This window comes from Mustelus asterias, unplaced genomic scaffold (genome assembly GCF_964213995.1).
Source record: "Mustelus asterias unplaced genomic scaffold, sMusAst1.hap1.1 HAP1_SCAFFOLD_185, whole genome shotgun sequence".
NCBI lineage: Eukaryota > Metazoa > Chordata > Chondrichthyes > Carcharhiniformes > Triakidae > Mustelus > Mustelus asterias.
This window is the reverse complement of record NW_027590183.1, coordinates 301,596-323,600: the sequence shown is the minus strand read 5'-3', so window position 1 is coordinate 323,600 and position 22,005 is coordinate 301,596. Positions and strand designations below refer to the sequence as shown.

At 45.3% G+C, this 22,005-nt stretch overlaps 1 protein-coding gene across 1 annotated transcript in view; it reads left to right on the top strand.

The window, feature by feature from the left end:
• Positions 1-22,005, top strand: part of LOC144485340 (NACHT, LRR and PYD domains-containing protein 3-like) — a 62,543-nt gene that overhangs the window by 17,993 nt on the left and 22,545 nt on the right. The window contains exons 6-8 of the mRNA XM_078203538.1: positions 6,408-8,188; positions 9,123-9,190; positions 14,807-14,893. Of these exons, the coding sequence (XP_078059664.1) occupies positions 6,408-8,188; positions 9,123-9,190; positions 14,807-14,893 (1,936 nt within the window). The remainder of the gene's footprint in view (positions 1-6,407; positions 8,189-9,122; positions 9,191-14,806; positions 14,894-22,005) is intronic.

Sequence of the window (22,005 nt, the reverse complement as noted above, 5' to 3'; positions counted from 1 at the left end):
TCACAGTCTGCTATTTGGAAAAAGACCCAGTTATTGCTACTCTGTTTCCTCCCTGCCAGCTTATTTCCTGTCCATCTCAATACACTGCTCCCAAATCAATGTGTTGAATTTTACAGGCTCATCTCTTACCTGGGACCGTGTCAAAAGCCTTCTGAAAGTCCAAATAAATCACAACCATTTACTCACCTTCGTCACCTCTGCTAGTTGCTTCCTGGAAAAAATTCAAGTAGATTTGCCCGAGCAAGACTTCCACTTCATATATCCATGCTGACTGTCCAATCCTGCCACTCTTTTCAAGTGCTATTAATGAACTATAGCACTTTCCCCACTACCAATAGAATGTTCCAGAAAACTATTCCGTGTACACTCCAGGAACTCCTACTCTACGTTATTGTATCTGATTTCACTTGGCCAGTCTATATGCAGATTAAAATCACCCACAATTACTGATGTTCCTTTATCACATACATCACTAATTTCCTTTTAAATACCATCCCCAACCTCACCACTACAGTTTGTGGGTCTATCTACAATCCCCATTAAAGTTTTCATAAGTTCATAAGATATAGGAGCAGAGTTAGGCCATTCTGCCCATCCAGTACGCTCTAACGTTCGATCATGCTCCTTATCCTCATTTTCATGCCTTCTTCCCATAATCCTTCACTCCCTTACCAATTAAAGATCTGTCTAACTCCTTAAATGTACTCACTGTCCCAGCATCCACCGCACTTTGGGGCAGCGAATTCCACAGATTCACAACCCTTTGGGAGAAGGAGTTTCTCCTCAACTTTGTTTTCAATTTGCTGCCCCTGATCCTAAGACTATTACTTCTCATCCTAGAATGCCCCACCAGCGGAAGCATCCACTCCATGTCTACTTTATCAATACCTTTCATCATCTTGAACAGCTCCAATTTGATCTCCCCTCAATCTTATAAATTCCAGAGAGTATAGCTGAATCTATTTTAAATCTCTCTTCATAGAACAAACCCCTCATTACTGGAATCAATCTCGTGAACCTCCTCTGAACTGCCTCCAATGCCACGACATCTTTCCTCAAATACGGGGACCAAAACTGTGCATAATACTCCAGGTGCGGCCTCACCAATGCCTTGTATAATTGCAACAACTTCCTTACCTTCATATTCTATTTCATTCACTTTCTTTATTCTCTGCTGTACCTGCATGCTAGTTTTCTGTGACTCAGATCCCTCAGCACCGGAACACCCCGAAGTCTCTCCCCATTTAAATACTAAGTCGCCTTCCTATTTTTGAGACCAAAGTGCATGACCTCACACTTTTCCACGTTAAACTTTTGCAACCTCTGAGCCTTTTCAGCACGACCCATGCGGATTACACATCATCAGAGCTAATATCCAACCTCATTATTTACCCAATTTCCTCTTTAACCAGCAAACCAGCTCTATCATCTTTTCCTTTTTGACTCTCCTTCCTAGATAGTGAACACCACTGGATGTCCCATCGCTTGTCACCCTGCAGTCATTCCCGACGACATCACACCTGTTTGCATCTATTTGCACGATTAATTCATCCACTTTATTTCAAATTTTCTGTGCGTTAAAGCACAAAGTCTTTTTGTCAATTGTCCCATTCCCACTGTGTGTTCATTGTGGCACTGTTTGATTTTGGCCCTTGATTTATCTGCCTATCACTTTTCTTATTCCCCTTACTGTCTTTTTTTAACTGTCCATGAAAAAGGTTTGACTCTAGAACGTGGGAGGCAACGTATCATCCAGGAATTTTGTCTGTGACCACAGAAGGGCCTGTCTATTTCTCTTACAATTGAATCCCCGATAACGATTGCATTCCCATACTTTTTTCTCCTCCTCTATGCAGCAGGGCCAACCCTGGTGCAACAGATTTGTCTGTTGCTGCTTTCCCCTGAGAGGTCATTTCCAAAGCGGTATACCTGATTTGCAGGGGAGTGGCTACAGGAGATTCCTGCACTGCCTGCCTAGTCCTCCTGATCTGCCTGGTCGTCACCCATTCCCTTCCTGCCTGTTGAGACTTACCTTGCGGTGTCACCACCTGTCCATAAGTGTAATCCTCAATACTTGTGGATGCTCCATAGTGTCCCAGCCGACCTCCAGCTCTAAAACATGGGCTTCCAGCAGCTGGAGACACTTGCTGCACACGTGTGCTTCCTACATGGAACACGAGGAGCACACCACAGCTTTGAGATCTCCTGCCATGACCTAGCCCTTTACCTTTTGAAAGATATCAAAAATTAAATAATATCAATTACTCTACATCGCTTCTTCCCGGTTCCTTGTTCCTGCATAATGGCAGGGACAAACGAGAAACCACAAAATAAAGACTTTAAAAACCATAAGTGATAAAACCAATAAAAACTTACCCGATCATACTTACCCAATCGGCTGCTTCCCCTGGCCCCGCACCATTTTTGAATCCTGATGTCAACACAGCATCTCCAAACTCCAAGCTAGTGTTCAAATTTCTCACTGCACTCTTTGCTCTATATTTAATCTTCTCTTGATGCTGCAGACTGTCTGTCCCAGTGACCCAGTGTCTTCCTCGCGCACTCTCCTCGAGGTGCTGCTGACTGTCTGTCCCAGTGTCCTACTCTCTCCCTCTTCTTTAGGTGCTGCTGACTGTCCCAGTATTCCAGTGTTCTCCCCCCTCACTCTTCTCTGGGTGCTGTTGAATGTCTGTGCCAGTGTCGTCCTCTACCGCTCTCCTCTAGGTTCTGTTGTCTGTCTCAGTATCCCAGTGTTCTCTTCTCACACTCTCTCCCCTAAGGGCAATTGAATGTCTGTCCCGGTGTCCTCTGCTCTCACTCTCCTATAGCTACTGCTTCTTTATCTAATATCGATTGGTTCTGTGAATGTAACCCAATGTCGTGTTACCTTTAGCTACAGATTCTCAACATTGATCACAGACCTCCAGTGATATGTGTACGCTGGCACTGAGATCTTTTTCTGTCTCTGTGTCTCAATATCTTTCACACAAAGAATCCGTCTGTTCAATATTAGCTCGACCACTATGTATGAGATACATCTATCTTAATACGTTGTTTTGTGAATCTGTGGAATTGGCGACCCTGAGGTGCTGGGGCAGTGAGTAAATTTAAGGAGGAGTGAGACATATTTTTAATTGGTAATGGGGAGAAGGCTGGAAAATTGAGATAAGGAGCATTTCAGCCATGATCGAATGACAAAGCAGACTAGATAGGCCGAATGGCCAATTTCTGCTCCTATATGTTATTAACTTATGAACAATGTGTGCCCACTGCTATCACAGATCTAAACTTTTCTTTATCTCACTGCCTTCTACCATGTAAACCATTGTATTGTCGGCATCTGCAAACTTACTGTAGACATCACGTTAATGCTGCAAGCCCCGAGTTCATATGTTAAACCTTGCTCAGCTCTTGAATATCAGACTGTGAGGAGTAGAGAGTCCCGGGCTAACATTTTTAATAAAACTATGGATGTGGAAATCTGTAAAAACAATAAAAAAGTGTGATAGACTTAGTTTTGGCAGTACCTGGAGAAAGAACGATAGTTAACATTTTGAGTCCAATGTGACTGAGTTCTGAGGGAGCGCCATATGGAATCAAAATGATAATTACTGTCTCCATGGACGCTGATCTTATCCAACATTTTCTGTTCAGATCATTTGTGACATGTCTTCAAGCCAAACTACATCTAGTCCACTAAGTTTTAGTTGCAATATTGAAGACGATTCTTGAAGCAGAGTTTCACATTTCCACTGATATAACAACATTCTTTGGTGAGGAAACCTATCAACAGCTTTCTAAAAGTCGAGGGTGACAATGTCCACCGTATTTCCATCATTTATGATTCTACTCACTTCCTCAAACTCCAGCAAGTTGGACTTCTTCAGTTCTTCTGTGAATTTATAATGGTTTCTTCCCTTTCCCAGTGATCATAAAGAAAACTTTATATTATCCCTTGCAATGTCCACTTGGTAACGGACGTCTGGCTGGTCGACTTGCAGTTCCCAAGCTCTGATTTTCCCCACGTTAGGGCTAAATGTGGAAGTTTATTGTGAATTTCTAATGTTTCATAAAGAATAGCTCTTAATATCCCTTCCAGTATCTTCCCAATAACAGTGGTCAGGCTGAGAGGCCTGTACTTCCGGGGCTCTGATTTGTTCCATTTTGAACTGTAGGGAAAATGGTAAAGAAATGAGGGACATTGGGGGCAATTCTCCCAAAAAGGTTCTATGTGCTGAATTGGCGGGAAACTGGTATAAATGACGATTGTTTTTTCAGTGGGAGTTGAAACTCTAATCTCCCACAGTCTGTGCAATGCAGAGGTCACAAGCGTGAATCTCATTAAAGGTTTGGGGGGTGGGGTCTATTCACACCAGAGGCTGACAGTTCCTGACCTCTGCGCATGCGCAGTGGCCCCGAGCTGTCAGCCTGCAGTTTGCTGGCCAGCCACGGGACCCTGTAGTGCTGCCCCTTGGGTCCACCGCCCCTAACGGCCCCCCCCAACTTCCCAGGCCAGCCCCGACCCTCTCCCGTCCCGGAGCACCGCGATCTTCTCCGGATCTCTCTCTCTCTCTCTCTCTCTTACCCCCCCCCCACCCCCCACCAATGGGAGGCAGACACCCTAATCCCGCCCAGCAGATGCCCCCCACCACCAAAGAAAGCAGACACCCTGCCCACGGAGGCCACCTAGGCCCTGCCCCCTTGGCACTGCCCCATGCCTGGTTCTTAGTGCCAAGGTGCCCCATGGGCATGGGCACTTTGCCCATTAGGCAGTGCCGGGAGCACAGTCTGGCCCTGCCACAGTGCCCATACCCAGGGGGGAACAACCTGAAGCCACCCAACCCCCTGAGGGGCCCCAATTGCACCCCTCCCTTCACTCCAGCGGGGCCTCCTGTTAGTTCCCTGAAACTGGGGAGCGAATCTGAACGGTGCCGGAGTGAAATTGCACTGACGGGAGTGGGAGATGCTTGCGGGTCCGGAGGCTTCAGTCCCAGGCCCGCTAATAACTTTAAAATAAGGTTAAAATAGATTAAAATCTCGTACCTGCTGTTCCCACTGGTTTTCAGCGTGGTCCCCACCGTGCTGGATATCCGGCACTCGGAGATGCGTGCGCGTCGGGAATGCATGCTTGAATCCCACAAATCGGCCCACAAGCGATTGTCCCGGCCCGCCGTGCTAAAGATTTAGAGCGTTGGGATGGGAGAATCGCCCCCAATAATCTTTACCATATCACAGAACAGATTGAGAGGTCAGACAACCTTTGATAAAAATGATGATACTACAGGTGTTCACACAATTGAACATTAATCTGAAGAATGTCTCTGAGGAAAAGGGAGTATTTAGGCTTAATACAAAATTATTGGTTAGTTTCCGAATGGTCTTTAAAGAGAGCACATTATTCTACTGAAAGGATAATCCCTTAATTCAGGGGTTTCCTTCAAACCCAATGTAAGAACGAAGATAAATACATTTTCCATTTCCCAAAACGAGGTGATAGGAAACAAGAAACATAATTAACCATGAATTATAATTATTGTTAAACAGTTCAAATGAACTGTGAATGTTTCCTGGTTTCATATTACACTTAGTAAAGTAGCTCCTTGTTCTTTTTCTTGTTGCCATCATGGCAGAATGGTTATCAAAACACAGTTAATGTATCTACATGTACAACTGCTGAAACAAAGGGGTGGGTATTCTTTGAGTTCTCTGTCTGAAGGCAGGTTTGAACCACGGCTGAATGATCTCCGGCACGGATAAGGCAAGGAGTGAGGTCCCGAATTTGCCCCAGAGGCAACGGAGATCGGACCCCGTGCTGCTGACGCAATATGGCCCACAATCTGACCAACTGAGCCAACCGGCTCCCCAGTAACATGGGTGACCAGGCAACAGCCTGATAGAATAGGAGAACTTTCCATGTTCAAAACTGTTGGTATTCCAATGCTCACACAGTATGAAAGGGAACCTGTTGAAGGAGGGATGCAGTCACAGTGAGACTCCTGAACAATTACAATCTCTCCATCTCCCATTCATATCCAATATCCCATTTACCATTTCTGCAGCAGATTGGGAACACCGACTCGTTCACAGACTAATGGACCCGAAAATCGTCTGTCATGTAACCATGATCCTTGCAGACTCCCAGTGAGGTGTCTGTATTAAGGGCAGGTTGGAAAGCATTAACCATCAGAGTGAAAACATCACCTTTATAAAATGGACAAGTTATGGAAATATTAGAGTTAAGTCACGATCTGAAACTTTAATTGAAAATTGGTGCTTGTGAAGCGAGGTTTCCAGTAACTTAATTTCAATTCCAGCACAAACCTTGACTGACACTGTAAAGTAAGTCTAACAATTCAGCAAAGATAGTGTTTTAATGCAACTAACATTTCTCTCTGTTCTGATTGAAGATCTACAACAGAAACACAAGGAGACACTCCGGGTACAAGCTGGAACACTGAGAGTGAACACTATCCTCATAAAGGAGAAGGTTAAGATTTTCCAGCTGGTTGATCGATACGCTGAGCTAACGGTTATTTCTACTGTTCGAGATCGGACACTTGTCGAACATGAACTGCTGGCAAGAGGCCGAGACCATGAAGAATGGAGAGAGAAACATCTCCGGAAAAAACTGGAAAAAATCCGAACTGATCAATTGTTCCAGAGCAGCTTTTCCCAGACGGGAGGTTTGCTGCAAAAAATTAGGAGATTATTCCACCAATCCCATTCAAGATCCAGTTCTGGGAGTTCAGCAGCAGTGAGTGGAGTCCCGGGAGTTGGAAAAACAACAATGGTGCAAAAGATTGTTTATGACTGGGCCACTGGGAAAATATACCCACACTTTCAATTTGTTTTCAGTTTTAAATTCCGGGATTTGAACACTATTAACTGCAGAATAAACCTGAGGAATCTGATACTGTTTTTCTATCCTTACTTTGGGAATATTGTGGGAGAGCTCTGGAAGAACCCAGAGGGATTGCTGTTTATATTCGATGGTTTGGATGAATTCAAGGACAGTATTGATTTTGCTGACAATCGGAGAAATACAGAACCTCAGTCCATGTGCACAGATCCTGAATTCCGCTGTAAAGTGTCTGACATTGTGTACAGTTTAATACAGCACAAGCTGCTCCCAGGATGTTCAGTGTTAGTGACCAGCCGCCCCACTGCATTACAGTTATTGGAAAAGGCTGACATCAGCGTCTGGGCTGAAATCCTGGGATTTGTTGGTGATGAACGGAAGGAATATTTCAACAAGTTTTTTGAAGATCAGACGGTGGCAGCAGCTGTTTTCAAACACGTGGAGGAGAACGAGATCCTGTACACCATGTGTTACAACCCTTCCTACTGCTGGATCCTGGGTCTGTCACTGGGTCCCTTCTTTACACAAAGAGACAGGAAACGGCAGCAAGTTCCCAAGACCATCACCCAACTATATTCCTACTATATTTACAACATTCTGAAAAACCATGGCCGAGAGATTGAAAACCCCCGTGATGTGTTACTGAAGCTTGGTGAGATGGCCTACACAGGAGTCTCCAAGAAGAAGATTGTGTTTAGAAATGAAGATTTGATCAAGTACAATCTACAACCTTCCCAGTTCCTGTCTGGGTTCCTGATGGAGCTTTTAGAGAGAGATGATTCTGCCCAGAGTGTGGTTTACACATTCCCACACCTCACCATCCAAGAGTTTGCAGCTGCACTCACACAATTCCTGACTCCAGATCCCGGGGAGATCGGGAAACTCCTCAGTGAAGCCCACAGTGAGGAAGATGGGCGATTTGAGATATTTCTCCGTTTTGTTGCTGGTCTGTCCTCCCCACAGTCAGCTCGACCCCTGGTGGAGTTTCTGGGTCCGTTTCTTCATCAAACAACCTGCCGAGTGATTGACTGGGTGAAGGAGAAGGTTGAAGGGCAGATTGGAGACTCACAGACTGAAACTGGGAAGAGGAAGCTCCTGAACACATTCCACTACCTGTTTGAGTCTCAGAATAAAGCACTGGCTCGGAACACAGTGGGATCTGTGGAAAAACTTTCATTTAGCAGATTGCGACTGACCCCGATTGACTGTGCGGTCCTGTCTCATGTCATTGGAGTCTGTGATACAATAAAACACCTCGATCTGGAGCGATGCTACATTCAGTGTGAAGGGCTCCAGCGGCTGGGACCCGTTCTGCACAAATGTCAGGAATTGAGGTAACTGTTTGGTCTCAGAGCGGATATTTTCATTGCTGAGAAGCCATTTCCTTTGTTCCAAATAAAACAGAGACATGTTCAGTTGAGGAAGTCAAGAGGGAAACAATGTCCAATGGTCACAGAGAAAGCGCGGGAGAATGGCACAATGGCATAAAGCTCATTTGAGAGCAGATGCAGACATGATGGGCCGATTGGCCTCCTTCTGAACCTGTAATAAATTTTTAATTCTCTGATAAAACTACAGCGGTTCAAGAAGGCAGATTCTCGTGGGCAAATAGGCATCGGCAATAAATGTTGGCAAAACCAGCGATGATCACGTTCCTTGAGTGAATAAAAGCATTATTGGGATAAATTTTAAATAATTAGAGGTGTAAAGGCCTCGTTACAAATTTAGAAAAAGGATATTTCACTCTCCCAACAGAAACCATCTGATTATGTATGATGCTGGAAGGAAATTTGTTTCTCTTGTGTTCGGTACAGCTTACAGTTTGTGGCTAATTATTGTCAGGATTATTTTCCTGCACGCTGCCTCTGTTATGTATTATAGTTGGTGTGTGTTTTATCGGGACAGTGTCCTTTTATAAGTCATGTGATAACTGGTAACATCAGTCAGGGTCGCAGTGGAGGTTCAGTCTTGTATTAAACCTCACAGTGTGCAGTTATGAAAAGAAACCTCCCTTAGGTTACAGCAGCCCACGCTGTTTCTGTTCCATGGTTCTGATTGCAGCCTCATAAAACCTGAATCACTCGCTGTGTTTAAAAAAAATAGCTTTATTCACACTGTATTTGCATCTTTTGCAAATCACTTTAAATCTTGTTGTTGATCCTTGTCCGAGCAGCAACATTTCGATTTGCTCCCTGTTCTCTCCAGCACCATCACTATTTTGAACATTTCTATCAAATGTCCTCTCAGCTTTCTTCCTTCCAAGGTGAACGACTTCTCCTATCGATCCTCGTGTCTGAAGTTTCACATCCCTGTAGCCAATCTTTTAAACATGTTCAGCGCTCTCTCCAATGTTTTCTAAGCCTTCCTAAAGTATGACGCACTGAACTGAGATCTAACTGATGTCTTTTGCAGGTTCAGCACAGCCTCCTTGCTCTTGTACTCTATGCCCCTATTGACAATGTTATGATCCCAGCTGATTTCTGGACAGTCAGGTCGAAGAGCAGAAACCCGGCTCAGTAAATCATAACTTTTATTTATTGTTTTATTATTTAGAAATGTAGATGAACAGAATAACAAGGTCGTCGATTAACTTTTAACAAAAGAATAAAACCTTTGTTAAAAAAATAACTGCAATGCACCACCCCATCTAACTTCACAGATGTCTGCAGATCTGTAAGGATGACACGAGTTACAAAATAGATCTTATGTTTTAATGTTCCCAGTAAGTACACAGTTAATGTAAACCAACAATCCACCTGTGGTTCAGATACACCACTCTCTGAAACTCAGTGACAGATGCCACCCAAAGTAACTTCAGTGGATTCTTCTTCAAATCCCCCCAAATGTTTGTAACAATGTGAGAAAACCCGTCTCACTGGGACTGATGCTTCCGCTCCAGAAGCTCCACTCGAGAAACAAAAGCAGCTTTTGGAATCTTTTCAATGCTTTCTGTCAGGTGCCTTCACCAAGGATCCCTGTCCAATATTTCAATGTTTCCTTTCATTATTCCTCCATACTCAGCCATGCCAACAGACACCAGCGCCTCATAGTCTGTATGAAGGTGTCACCAACTTTAGGAATATATCAGATATCTGGATTCTCGTGAGCAAACTTTACAATGTCTGCACCTCGCAGCTCTGTCTTTAACTGGGAGCCTCTCTCTGCTCCTCTCTTTAACTTCAGGGAGCAGTCGCTTGTTCAGATTCAGGTTTTTTTTGTCTCTTTGACTTCTGTCTTCCTGGCACTCCTCTTTTCCTCCTTGGTTTCTGACGGTGATTTATCTTGTGGGTCCTGCTTTCTGAGTCCCTGCATTGCCCTGCCTCTCCTGGCAGCCTCTGTGAACTCCATCTCGCTTCTTGGGTTAACTGGTTGCAACTGAAACTCAGTGTTTCTATCATTCATTGTGGACTTCTGAATATAAGCAATCATTTTTTTAACCTCTATAACTCTGACATTGTCGTAAACCTTAAATTAAAATGCAGGGACACAAAAAACCCGCAGGCAGGCAGCTTTGTTTAACACGAAGTGAAATTAAAGTTTTGGCTCTTTCTTAACACACAAGCACAGAAACACAAATTCAACTTAAACTCATGAATTATTATCTGATGCCTACAAACATAAACTATTTCACAGCAGTAAAGCCCAAGATGCTGTATTCTTTATTAACTGCTCCCTCCACTTGCTCTGCTAACGGCAATGATCAATGTACATATACGTCCAGTCCCTCTGATCCTGCAATCCATTAACAATTCCACCGATTATTTTATATTCCTTCCTCATGTGCATGTTTCCTGAAAGTATGACCTCACCCGTCTCTGCATTGAACTTAATCTGCCACCTATCTGTACACTCCACTATTGTCCGTTTTTCAGTCCCAAGCTCCCCTCCTCACAGTATCCGATGCCTCAAAGGTTTCTGTGATCAACAAACTTTGAAATTTTCCTCTATACTGCAAATACCTAGATCATTCATATATATCAGGGAAAAGCAAGGATCCCAATACTGACCTCTCGGGTTCTCCACTACCGACATCCTCCAGCCTGAAAAATATCCATTATTCATTGTTCATCCAATTTTGTATCCACGTTGCGACTTTCCCAGTTATTTTATGAGCTTATGCCACAAGTCTGTTGTGTCACTGCATCAGATGATTTTTGAATCTCCATGTCCACCACATCAACAGCAGAACCATCATTGAACCTTTCTGTTGCTTCCTCCAATTAACAGCAATATAAAGCTAGTCGCCAATGGCATTTCTTTTTACCAACCAATGAATTTAGTTTCCTCTGTGTCGCTATTAGATTCACCATTTCCCTTTTGAACTCAGCATGGGCCGGCTCAGAGTAGCTGAATGATCAACTGACCCTCGGACCCTCAGCTAAGTTTAACACTACTGCTCCAGGCTGGAGCTGCAGACTTGACTAAATTGGATTGACCCAGTCTTTTCGGTTGTGGTTACTGCCTCCTGGCCCTCTCTTCATCCACTCCAACAAACTGAGATAGCTGGGAATTAAACCCGTATCAACTGCTTGGAAAGCAACTGTGCTCATTATTATATCACTGTCATTGCATTTAGTGACTCCTGTGGTGTAGGTGCTCCCACAGAGCTGTGAGAAAGAGAGTTCCAGGATTTTGACCCAGTTACTGTGAAGGAACGGTGCTATATTTCCAAGTCAGGATGGTGTGTATCTTGGAAAGAAACTTCCAGGTGGTGATGTTTCCATTCATCTGCTGCCCTTGTCCTTAGGGATAGAAATCACAAGTTTGGAAGGTGCTGTGTAACGAGCCATTGGGAGTTGTTGCACTGCATCTTGTAGATGGTACACACTGCTCGCTCTGTACCTCTGTGGTGGATGGAATGAATGTTGAACGTGGAGTACCAGTCAACAAGCAGAGTTATCCTGGATGGTGGCGAGCTTCCTGAATCTTGAGCTGCACTCATGCAGACAAGTGGATGGTATTTAATTAAATTCCTGACATGTGTCTTGTCGATGGTGGAAATGTATTTGGAAGTCAGGAGGTGAGTTACTTTGTGCAGAGTTCCTGGCCTTTAATCTTCTCTAAAATCCACAGTAATGATATGTCAAGTCTGTTTCTGGCCAATGGTAGCATCGAAGGTGCTGATCGTCAGGATTCAGGTGATGATAATCCCATTGAATGTGAAGGGAGAGTTGATTGTATTCATTCTTGGTGGAGATGGTCATCGCCTGGCACTTGTCAGCCTTCCTTGACTATTGTTCAAGCCTTGCTAAATATGGACAGGTCCTGCATCACTGTCTTGCGGAGTCGAGAATGGTGCTGAACGTTGTACAGACATCAGCAAACATCTCCACTTCTGACTTTATGATGGATGAAATTTAATTGATGAAGTAGCTGAAGATGGTTGGGACGAGGGCACTCTCCTGAGAACTTCCTGCTGTCATTTCCTGGAGATGAGATGACCCTCTCTTCACACACTCCAACAAACAGAGATATCTGGGAATTAAACCTGTATCAACTGCTTGGAAAGCAACTATGCTCACAGTTATATCACTGGAATTGCATTTAGTGACTCCTGTGGTGTAGGTGCACCCACAGTGCTGTGAGAAAGAGAGTTCCAGGATTTTGACCCAGTCACTGTGAAGGAACGGTGATATATTTCCAAGTCAGGATGGTGTGTATCTTGGAAGGGAACTTCCAGGTGGTGATGTTTCCATTCATCTGCTGCCCTTGTCCTTCCAGGGATAGAAATCACAGACTGGGCAGTGCTGTGTAACGAGCCATGGTGAGTTGTTGCACTGCATCATGCAGATGGTCCAACAACCATAACTAACTTCCTTTGTGCTGGTGTTGCTCCAACCGGCAGATAGTTTTTTTTTCTCTCATTTCCATTGACTTCAGTTTTTCTCTGGCTCCTTTTTGCTACATGTGGTCATATTCTGCCATGATGTCAAGGGCAGACACTCTCATCTCACATCCTGAGTTCAGCTCTGCTGTCCGTGTTTACATCAAGGCTGTAATGAGGTAGGGGACTGAGTGACCCTGAGTAAGCACAAGCTCAGAGTCAGCGAGCAGGTCATTGCTAATTAAATGCTGCTTGATAGTCTCGATGACGCCTTCCTCTGTTGGTGATTGAGAGGAGACTGATGGGGTGGTAAATGGACAGATTGGATTTGTTCTTTCCTTTTTGTTTACGGTCATATCTGGGCAATTTCCCACTATTTTAGGTAAACATCAGTGTTGTAGCTCTACTGGAACAGCTTGGCGAGGAACAGAGCAGCTTCTGGAGCAGTAATCTTCAGTACAGTTACTGGAATATTGTCAAGATCTGTGGTCTTTGCAGTATCCATTATCTTTAACTGTTTCTTGACATCATGTGGAGTGAATAGAATTCGCTGATAAATATCTGTGATGCTGGGGACCTCTGAACGGTTTAGCCACTGAAGTTAGTTACTAATATTTGAGCCATATCTTTTGCACTGATGTATTAGTCGTCTCCGTCATGAGGATGGGATATTTGTGGAGCCTCCTCCTTCTGTTGTTTCATCATCCACTACCATTCACAGCTCAATGTGGCAGGACTGCAGAGCTTACATCTGAGCCGAGGAAACCAGAATTTCCTGAATGAGGAAACCTGCTGCTGGAAAATCTCCAGTCAAACTGTCAGTGATATGAAACCGGGTTTGCGGATAACCCTTTCCCTGGGCGGCACAGTGGTTCGCACTGCTGCTTCACAGCTCCAGGGTCCCGGGTTCGATTCCTGGCTCGGGTCACTGTCTGTGCGGAGTTTGCACATTCTCCTCGTGTCTGCGTGGGTTTCCTCCGGGTGCTCCGGTTTCCTCCCACGGTCCAAAGATGTGCGGGTTAGGTTGATTGGCCAGTTTAAAAATTGCCCCTTAGAGTCCTGAGATGCATAGATTAGAGGGATTAGCAGGTAAATATGTGGGGGTAGGGTCTGGGTGGGATTGTGGTCGGTGCAGACTCGATGGGCCGAATGGCCTCCTTCTGCACTGTAGGGTTTCTATGATTCTATGATTCAATGTGAGGATCGACTGGAAGTAAGAACTCATGGTAATTCCCGGAGATAGAACACGAGCCAGACCTGCAGAAAATGTAGAGCCTGTTTACTGTGGAATGTAGCGGGAGACACCCCTCCCCTATAAACTAATCAAACAGAAATATTTCAACTTTCTAGTGGGAGAATATTCTTTCCTTGTTGTATAAAATTTAGGGGATGGACCTTAAAGCAACAGTTAGCACAGTTTCACACTTTAACTCGCCCTGAGATATTATACAGATGATACAATGTCAATAGTTAAGAAGCACGGGGAATCCCGAGCGATCCACTCTCACAGCTTTATCATTTAACCCTCAGTAAAATGTACAATTCTCAGAAAATCATGGATTTATGTAACAGCAGAAATGATTTGAATTTTTGGAATCTTGGCAGGGTCAGTGAGATTCAGGAGGGTAATTCTGATGATCAGGAAATGAGACCAGAATGTGGGACATGTTTAAACGTTACTTGCTTGTTCACAGGATGTGGGCATCACCTCCTCTAGGGGCCATTAGCAGTGGGAAATAAATGCTGGTCTAGCCAGCGACACCCATATCCCATGGACAATTAAACAAAATATACATTTTGAGAGGTGTAAAAGAGTTAATTGTTCATCATTTTTCAATGCTGACTATTGCCTTTTCCATTCAACAGAAAGGGCTTGATATTATTTGATTTAATATTGTCACATTTATTAGTGCCAAAGCATACCGCACATAGGGAAGGAAAGGAGAGTCCAGAATGCAGTGTTACAGTCGCAGCTGGGGTGCAGAGAAAGATCAACTTGGATGAGATATAATATCGTAACTTGAATCAGGTTACCACTCGTTTCTGACACAAAAATAGATCCAGCTATTTTTTCTGCTGAACATTAATCTGAATTTAATGTGTTTCTCACTTTCTCCATTTAGTCTGTTTCACAATGAAGTGGGAGATTCAGGAGTGAAACTAGTGTCTGCGGCTCTGAGGAATCCAGAATGTAAAATACAGAAACTGGAGTAAGTATCAGACTGTGTGAGATTGTGTTAATTATCAGTGGATGGTCTGACACTGTAAATTATTATCAGTGTCAGTAATCGTGTCATTAATAACCATTCCACATCATTCCTGTCAGTATTCGTGTTAAACACCACGGATTCGCTCTGATTCCTGAAATCTTTCTCTCTCTGATCTCCAGTTTGGAGAGTAACAGCCTCAGATATTCTCACCTCTGCTCTCAGTACAAACCAGTCAGTGATGTGTCTGAACCTGAGTTACAATAAACTGCGAGATTCAGGAGTGAAAGAATTAACTAATCATTTATAATTATTCTCAAATCCATTCATGAAAATAAAAAAGATGGACAAAACAATTAAATGTTTATAGAATTCCCAGATATGGCTGGTCGCATGTTCAATTTAGTTTAATTTGTCATTCAGATTATAGATGTTTATGTCTGTCGGCTTCTCAGTTTGATTAAACATAGAAAACTGCTGTATATTGGTAAGGCAGATTACAAACTACATTGAATTCTGATGAGTTTTATCCCGAGGGATCCACTCTCAAATTTACGTTAAACGGAGCTTAAGGAGCATCTGAAAAGAGAATGCAGAGATGGAGGTGGGGAGGGTTATGAAGAGAATTCCAGAGCTCACAGCCCAGCAGTTCAAGGCACAGCTCAGCTGGCAATGGCAATAATCACAGTGCAGAATAGTCTGAATGATGTCCCTATCAATAATGGACATTGTTTTTAAGAACACAAATAATGATACTAAATATACCATTGCTATCAGTATTCGTGTTATTAAAAACACTACCCGCGATTAGAAGACACAAAATAAGCTTGGGAGCAAAGTTGGAGACCATGAAATAAAAGAGACAAAGGCAGCCTGGATATGAAGTTATCTGAGTGACAGGAAACAGGCAGGAGAGGTGAACTGTACCTTTTCATTTATCGGAAGCTGACAGTGGCTTTCCCCAGCAACCAGTACTGTGTTACTACGACTAATTTTCTTTACATGTACGACCAAATGAGACTTGGATTTATCTAAAGATGAGATGTGAAGCTCCAGCACACGGCCACCAGAACACAGAGCGGACGCAGCATATGATAGACCGAGCTCAATCACACCAAAACCAATGGATCAGATCAGAGATCTGCTGTCTTGCCATATCCAGTCATAAATAGTGTTAGACATGCCACAAAATGTTGGACATGCCGGTTACATTAGGTGACACGGTGGCACAGTGGTCAGCACTGCTGCCTCACAGCGCCAGGGACCAGGGTTCAATTCCGGCCTTGGGTGACTTTATGTGTAGAGTTTGCACATTCTCCCCGTGTCTGTGTGGGTTTCCTCTGGGTACTCCAATTTTCTCCCACAGTCCAAAGATGTGCAGGTTCGGTTGATTGGCTATGCTAAGTTGTCCCTTGGTATCTCAGGGTGCATGGGTTACGGGGATTAGTGGGCCATATATGTGGAGTTACAGAGATAGGCCTGGATATGATATTCTTTCAAAGAATTGGTGAGGACTCGATGGGCCAAAGGGCCTCCTTCTACACTGTGGGAATTCTATGATTCTATAAACATGCTACAAGAATTCCATCATTACTGATGAGGGAACCCAGAGCATCAGTGCCATCTTCAGCCAGAAGTGCTGAGGAGAATGATTAATCTCGGCCTCCTCCTGAGGTCCCCAACATGACAGATGACCATTTGATTCACTGCATGTGAGGTAAAGAAATGACTGAACGCGCTGCGTGCTGCAAACTCTGTCAGCCTGGCTGTACCCCAGCAATGGTACTGAAGAATTGTGCTCCATAACTAGCCATTCCCCTGGCCAAGCTGTTCCAGTACAGCTACAACACTGGATCTACCGGACAATGTGGAATAAAACAGGGCAAATCCAATCTGATGAATTGCTGCTCCATCAGTCTGCTCTTGAGCGTCAGAAAAGTGTCATCCTTCCAGTGCCTCATGAACATCACTGCAGGAGTTCCTGAGGGTGATGTCCAAATCCCAACCACCTTCAATTGCTTTATCAATGTCCTGCCTTCTATTATAATGTCAGAAGTGAGGATGCTCACTAATGATTGCACAATGCTCAGTACTGTTCACAATTCCTCAGAGACTGAAGCAGTCCATGTCCATAAACAGCAAGACCTGAACAAAACAGAAAATGCTGGAAAGGCTCAGCATGTCTGACAGCTTCTGTGGAGAGAGAACAGCTAACCCTTCGAATCTGGATGACTCTTCGACAGAGCTGGCGTCTTAAGCTCTGAAGAACTTTCAGGCTTAACCTGATAAATGGCAAGTCATGTTTCACTGCACAAATGCCAGGCAAGGACCATCTCCAACAGACGGAAATCTAACCATATTCCCTTTACATTGAATGGCAACACCATCGCTGAATCCTCGACCATCAACATCCTGAGTGGTGGAGGCGCACTGGGACCATTGAACAGACACTGAACTGTAAACACGATGGCCCCAAGGGTAGATCACAGTCTGGGAATTCGGAGATGAGGAACTCGCCTCCTGTCTCCCAAATTTTTGCCCACCATCTCCAAGGCACAAGTCAGCAGTGTGATGGAATCCGCTCATCTTGCTGGATCAATAAAGACAAGCGCTACCCACTGTAGGGATGGGTAATTGTGCCTGTGTGTAACCCAAACACAGTCACGGAAGAGAGAAAAAACAGCTGCGACAGGACAAATAGTGTGACCATTGCACAGGCCAGAGGAATTCTAAAGATAGATCTGGTGGAACTATTTAATATACTCAGCGAGGGTCTCAAATGTCCTGGTGTTGTGCTGTGTTCCATACAACGTGGACCTAGAGTAGAGAAGCTTTGAACAAAGTGTGATGCAATACAATGTTGACCAGATGCTTCATGATGAGGAACCCCATGGACCACAGGCCAGGGACATGGGATATGTGTCAGGGAGGATGGAGATTCAGTAATGCAGACATGTTTTCCAAGAACCTTAACTCACACAGCCATTCAGTGTAATAAATCTTCACCATCTCCAGCCCTGTTGCTGTTTCTGTGAATGTTTTATAATTTCCCTGGAGCTGTCACGACATGAAACAAAGGTATTGGAATTGTATTGACCTGATTCAGTGCTGTATTTCCCATCTCACATTCCCAGTGAACTGTTAAAGACCCAGTAATATGGTGAAGGAGTTTTTTAGTGGTGCTCCATCCCTGAATTTATTCAAAATACAGACATAACAAAGTGACCAGTAATAACAAAGTATAATCCTGTGAAACCCAAGGAAGCAACCCCACCATGACAACCACCGCCATCCCCGCACTTTCCGCTGAGCTGCAGGCAGCATCTTACCTCTCTCCTCTCCTCTGGGAATTTCGATGACCGTGGCCTTTGTCCTCGGATTTCCTGAGTCCTGGAAGGATCCGGCCAACTGCGGGTCCTCTGCACAGATGCTGGAGTTGTCTCTGTCATCATAGCTTCGTGAGGTGCTTGTGTCACAGTCGGAGCAGAAGGGGACCCACTGCCCACACCAGGGGCATCCTGAGAGGAGCTCCCAAATGCTGCAGGCAGCCACTCCTCTATCCATTCAGGGCAAACTGGACCCTCCCTGCTCAGCTGGGGAGGTCCTGACAGTTACTCCAGGCACATTTTCCCACCCCTCCCACAGCCCGTGTTCCACAGAGCTCATGGAGGTGGTGAGAACATGCAGGTTCATGTGTATTTCCTGTGGGTGATAGGCTGGATGTGACTCTCCATGAAGGTCACCAATCTCTCTGTGGAGGATGCTATTTGTGCTCAGACCTGAGACATGGTAACACTGCTGGCCTGGATTGACTCCTCCATCCTTTGTGTATGGATACACACAGCCTTTGGAAACTCCACCAAATGTTAAAGTATCCTACGCTGCAGCTCCAGGATCTGCTGCATTGTTCAAGACTCCAGTCACATTTCATCTTCCTGAAGCTGACAATGACCTGTCCTCTCGAGAGTGTGAGTGAACTCAGCTATTGCTGCCTCCATTAGCTGCTCGGGGTGTCTGTGCTGCCCTGTGCTGCCAGATTGTAACCCCTTTGCTAATCGTGAGAGACATTATCTGCTCTGGTGGACGTTATAGAGTATAATGTGACAATCCATCCTCTGACCCCTCCCCATCTTAGAAACCCTACAGTGCAGAAGGAGGCCATTCAGCCCATCGAGTCTGCACCGACCACAATCCCACCCAGGCCATACCCCCACATATTTTACCCGCTAATTCCTCTAACCGACGCATCCCAGGACTCTAAGGGGCAATTTTTTTAACCTGGCCAATCAACCTAACCCGCACATCTTTGGACTGTGGGAGGAAACCGGAGCACCCGGAGGAAACCCACGCAGACACGAGGAGAATGTGCAAACTCCACACAGACAGTGACCCGAGCCGGGAATCGAACCCGGGACCCTGGAGCTGTGAAGCAGCAGTGCTAACCACTGTGCCACCGTGCCGCCCCACGGGCTACACGCTTCAGAGCTACACGCCTGTCTCCCGCTCACCGCAGCTGTTGATTTGTGAGAGTGAAGAATGTTAGAGGGTAATGCACATTCCAACATGTCCTGCAGACTGTTCCTAACCCAGAGCTCCATGTGACCAATGGAAGACACACAAGCACCAGGTTTTGGACTCAGCAGCAGAGCCTCTCCTGTGCCCATCCATTCACTCACTCACTCTCTCTGGATCCACAACCCATCTCACCATCCGCGATTGCCCACCCAGCCTCCAGGTCTCCCAGCTCCAGCACTGCATCTTCCATTGGCATAAGGATGACACAATCCAGACACTGTCACTCTTGGCTCCTTCTCTGACGCTGTGTGCCCTCTTCTACAAGAACATAAATTTCCATTGTTACTCACCCATCAAAGACACACGCAAACCTGACGCTAATTTAGACTGCCCATCATGGGACCACCAGGATGGTCACTCAGTGTCGGCAGTGCAGCAGCCATCTCTGACTGACTCTTTACTCAGAGAGCGGTTGGGGTGTGGAATGGACTGCCTGCTGTCATCGTGAAGTCGTACACTTTAGGAACTTTCAAGCGGTTATTGGATAGGCAGATGGAGCACACTAGAATGATAGGGAGTGGGATAGCTTGATCTTGGTTTTGGACAAAGCTCGGCACAACATCGTGGGCCGAAAGGTCTGTACTGTGCTGTACTGTTCTATGTCCTATGTTCCATGTAACCCTTCACAGAGAGGCTGACATGTTCCTGAAGATTGATGCTGCTGTCTGGACATTGCCAGTGTCTGGGTGGAGATGTTCTTTCCACAATTTCTCTTTCATCCTTATTCACATATCAGCCTGTAGGCTTAACGCTCACCTTGTCAGAACATATCAGATTATTCATCTTTTGCCTCATTGCAGCCACTGCTCAGACCCTTGGCAGTGTCTATCCAGACTTGCTTGGGTTGATGTGACAGGTATCCTTCTCCAGTCCTGAGGGAACAGAACCTCCCTCCAAACTGAAATAGCCTTGAGAATTTCCAGGGTAGTGTCAGCGAATTGGGTTTAATCTGCCTTCTGCCATTTCAGCCCTTTGTTCATTAACCAGGGCTCCCTCACTGCTCCCTTCAGAGCCTTTAAAAGTGCTGCTGGCTGCCTTTAAATCTGGTGCCAGCTCTGCCTGAATTGTGCTGTCCCCTGCAGCCAGTGGTTAAGCTCTGGAATGCGCAGGGATTTGGGGGAAGGTGGGGGAATGCCACTTAGTGAATTGCTCATTCGGAGAGTCAGTGCAGACACGATGGGCCGAGTGGCCTCCTTCTGCTCTCTAACAATACTGTGATTCTGCCTGTGCTGCCTGAGTGGACGGATTTCCCGAACCTGTCAGACATTTACTGTGCCCGTTCTGGCTCTGTGTGGAGTTGGTTAGTTCAGTTGGTTCGGTGTCTCCAGCGTGATGTAGAATGACGCTGTTGTTGAGGGTTTGGTCCTCGTACTGGCTGTGGGGTTAATGGAGTCCCAACTCTTCCCATATCCCCACGTTTACTAAGTTGTATCCCTGAAGCGACATGTACCAAATTGTGTCTCTTTCTATTGGAGAGATTTCATTGGGGACTGTGGCTACTAACACTGTCCACACGGCAACATCACCAACTTCCAGTTGAAATATCGATAACATTTTCAACCACTGTCTCCACAGAATTCTTACGGAGCACAATGAGGCCATTTGGCCCATCGTGTCTGCACCAGCTCACCAAATTGACATTCGAAATTCGTGTCATTCTCCAGCCTTTTTGTCGTATCCATTCTCGTAGCTCATTGCCTATCTTCAAAAAATCATCTAATTCCTTTTTGACTGCTTCGATGCAGCCGACCTCCACCACACTTCCCGGCTGTGAGTTCCAGACCCGAACCACTGGCAGTGTGAGAAAGGTTTCTGTCGCATCATCTTCAACCCCACCACACACTCCATTCCTGAGCCCCAGTTAGAATACTCACTGTCTCCATCTCCTGGTGTCCCTGTCTAACTGCACTCAGTTACCCCCTCACTGTCTCCATCTCCTGGTGTCCCTGTCTAACTGCACTCAGTTATCCCCCTCACTGTCTCCATCTCCTGGTGTCCCTGTCTAACTGCACCCAGTTACCCCCTCACTGTCTCCATCTCCTGGTGTCTCTGTCTAACTGCACTCAGTTAGAATACTCACTCTCTCCATCTCCTGGTGTCCCTGTCTCACTGCACTCAGTTAGAATACTCACTGTCTCCATCTCCTGGTGTCTCTGTCTAACTGCACTCAGTTACCCCCCTCACTGTCTCCATCTCCTGGTGTCTCTGTCTAACTGCACTCAGTTACCCCCCTCACAGTCTCCATCTCCTGGTGTCTCTGTCTAACTGCACTCAGAATACTCACTGTCTCCATCTCCTGGTGTCTCTGTCTAACTACACTCAGTTAGAATACTCACTGTCTCCATCTCCTGGAGTCTCTGTCTAACTGCACTCAGTTAGAATACTCACTGTCTCCATCTCTTGGTGTCTCTGTCTAACTGCACGCAGTTACCCCCCTCACTGTCTCCATCTCCTGGTGTCTCTGTCTAACTGCACTCAGTTAGAATACTCACTGTCTCCATCTCTTGGTGTCTCTGTCTAACTGCACGCAGTTACCCCCC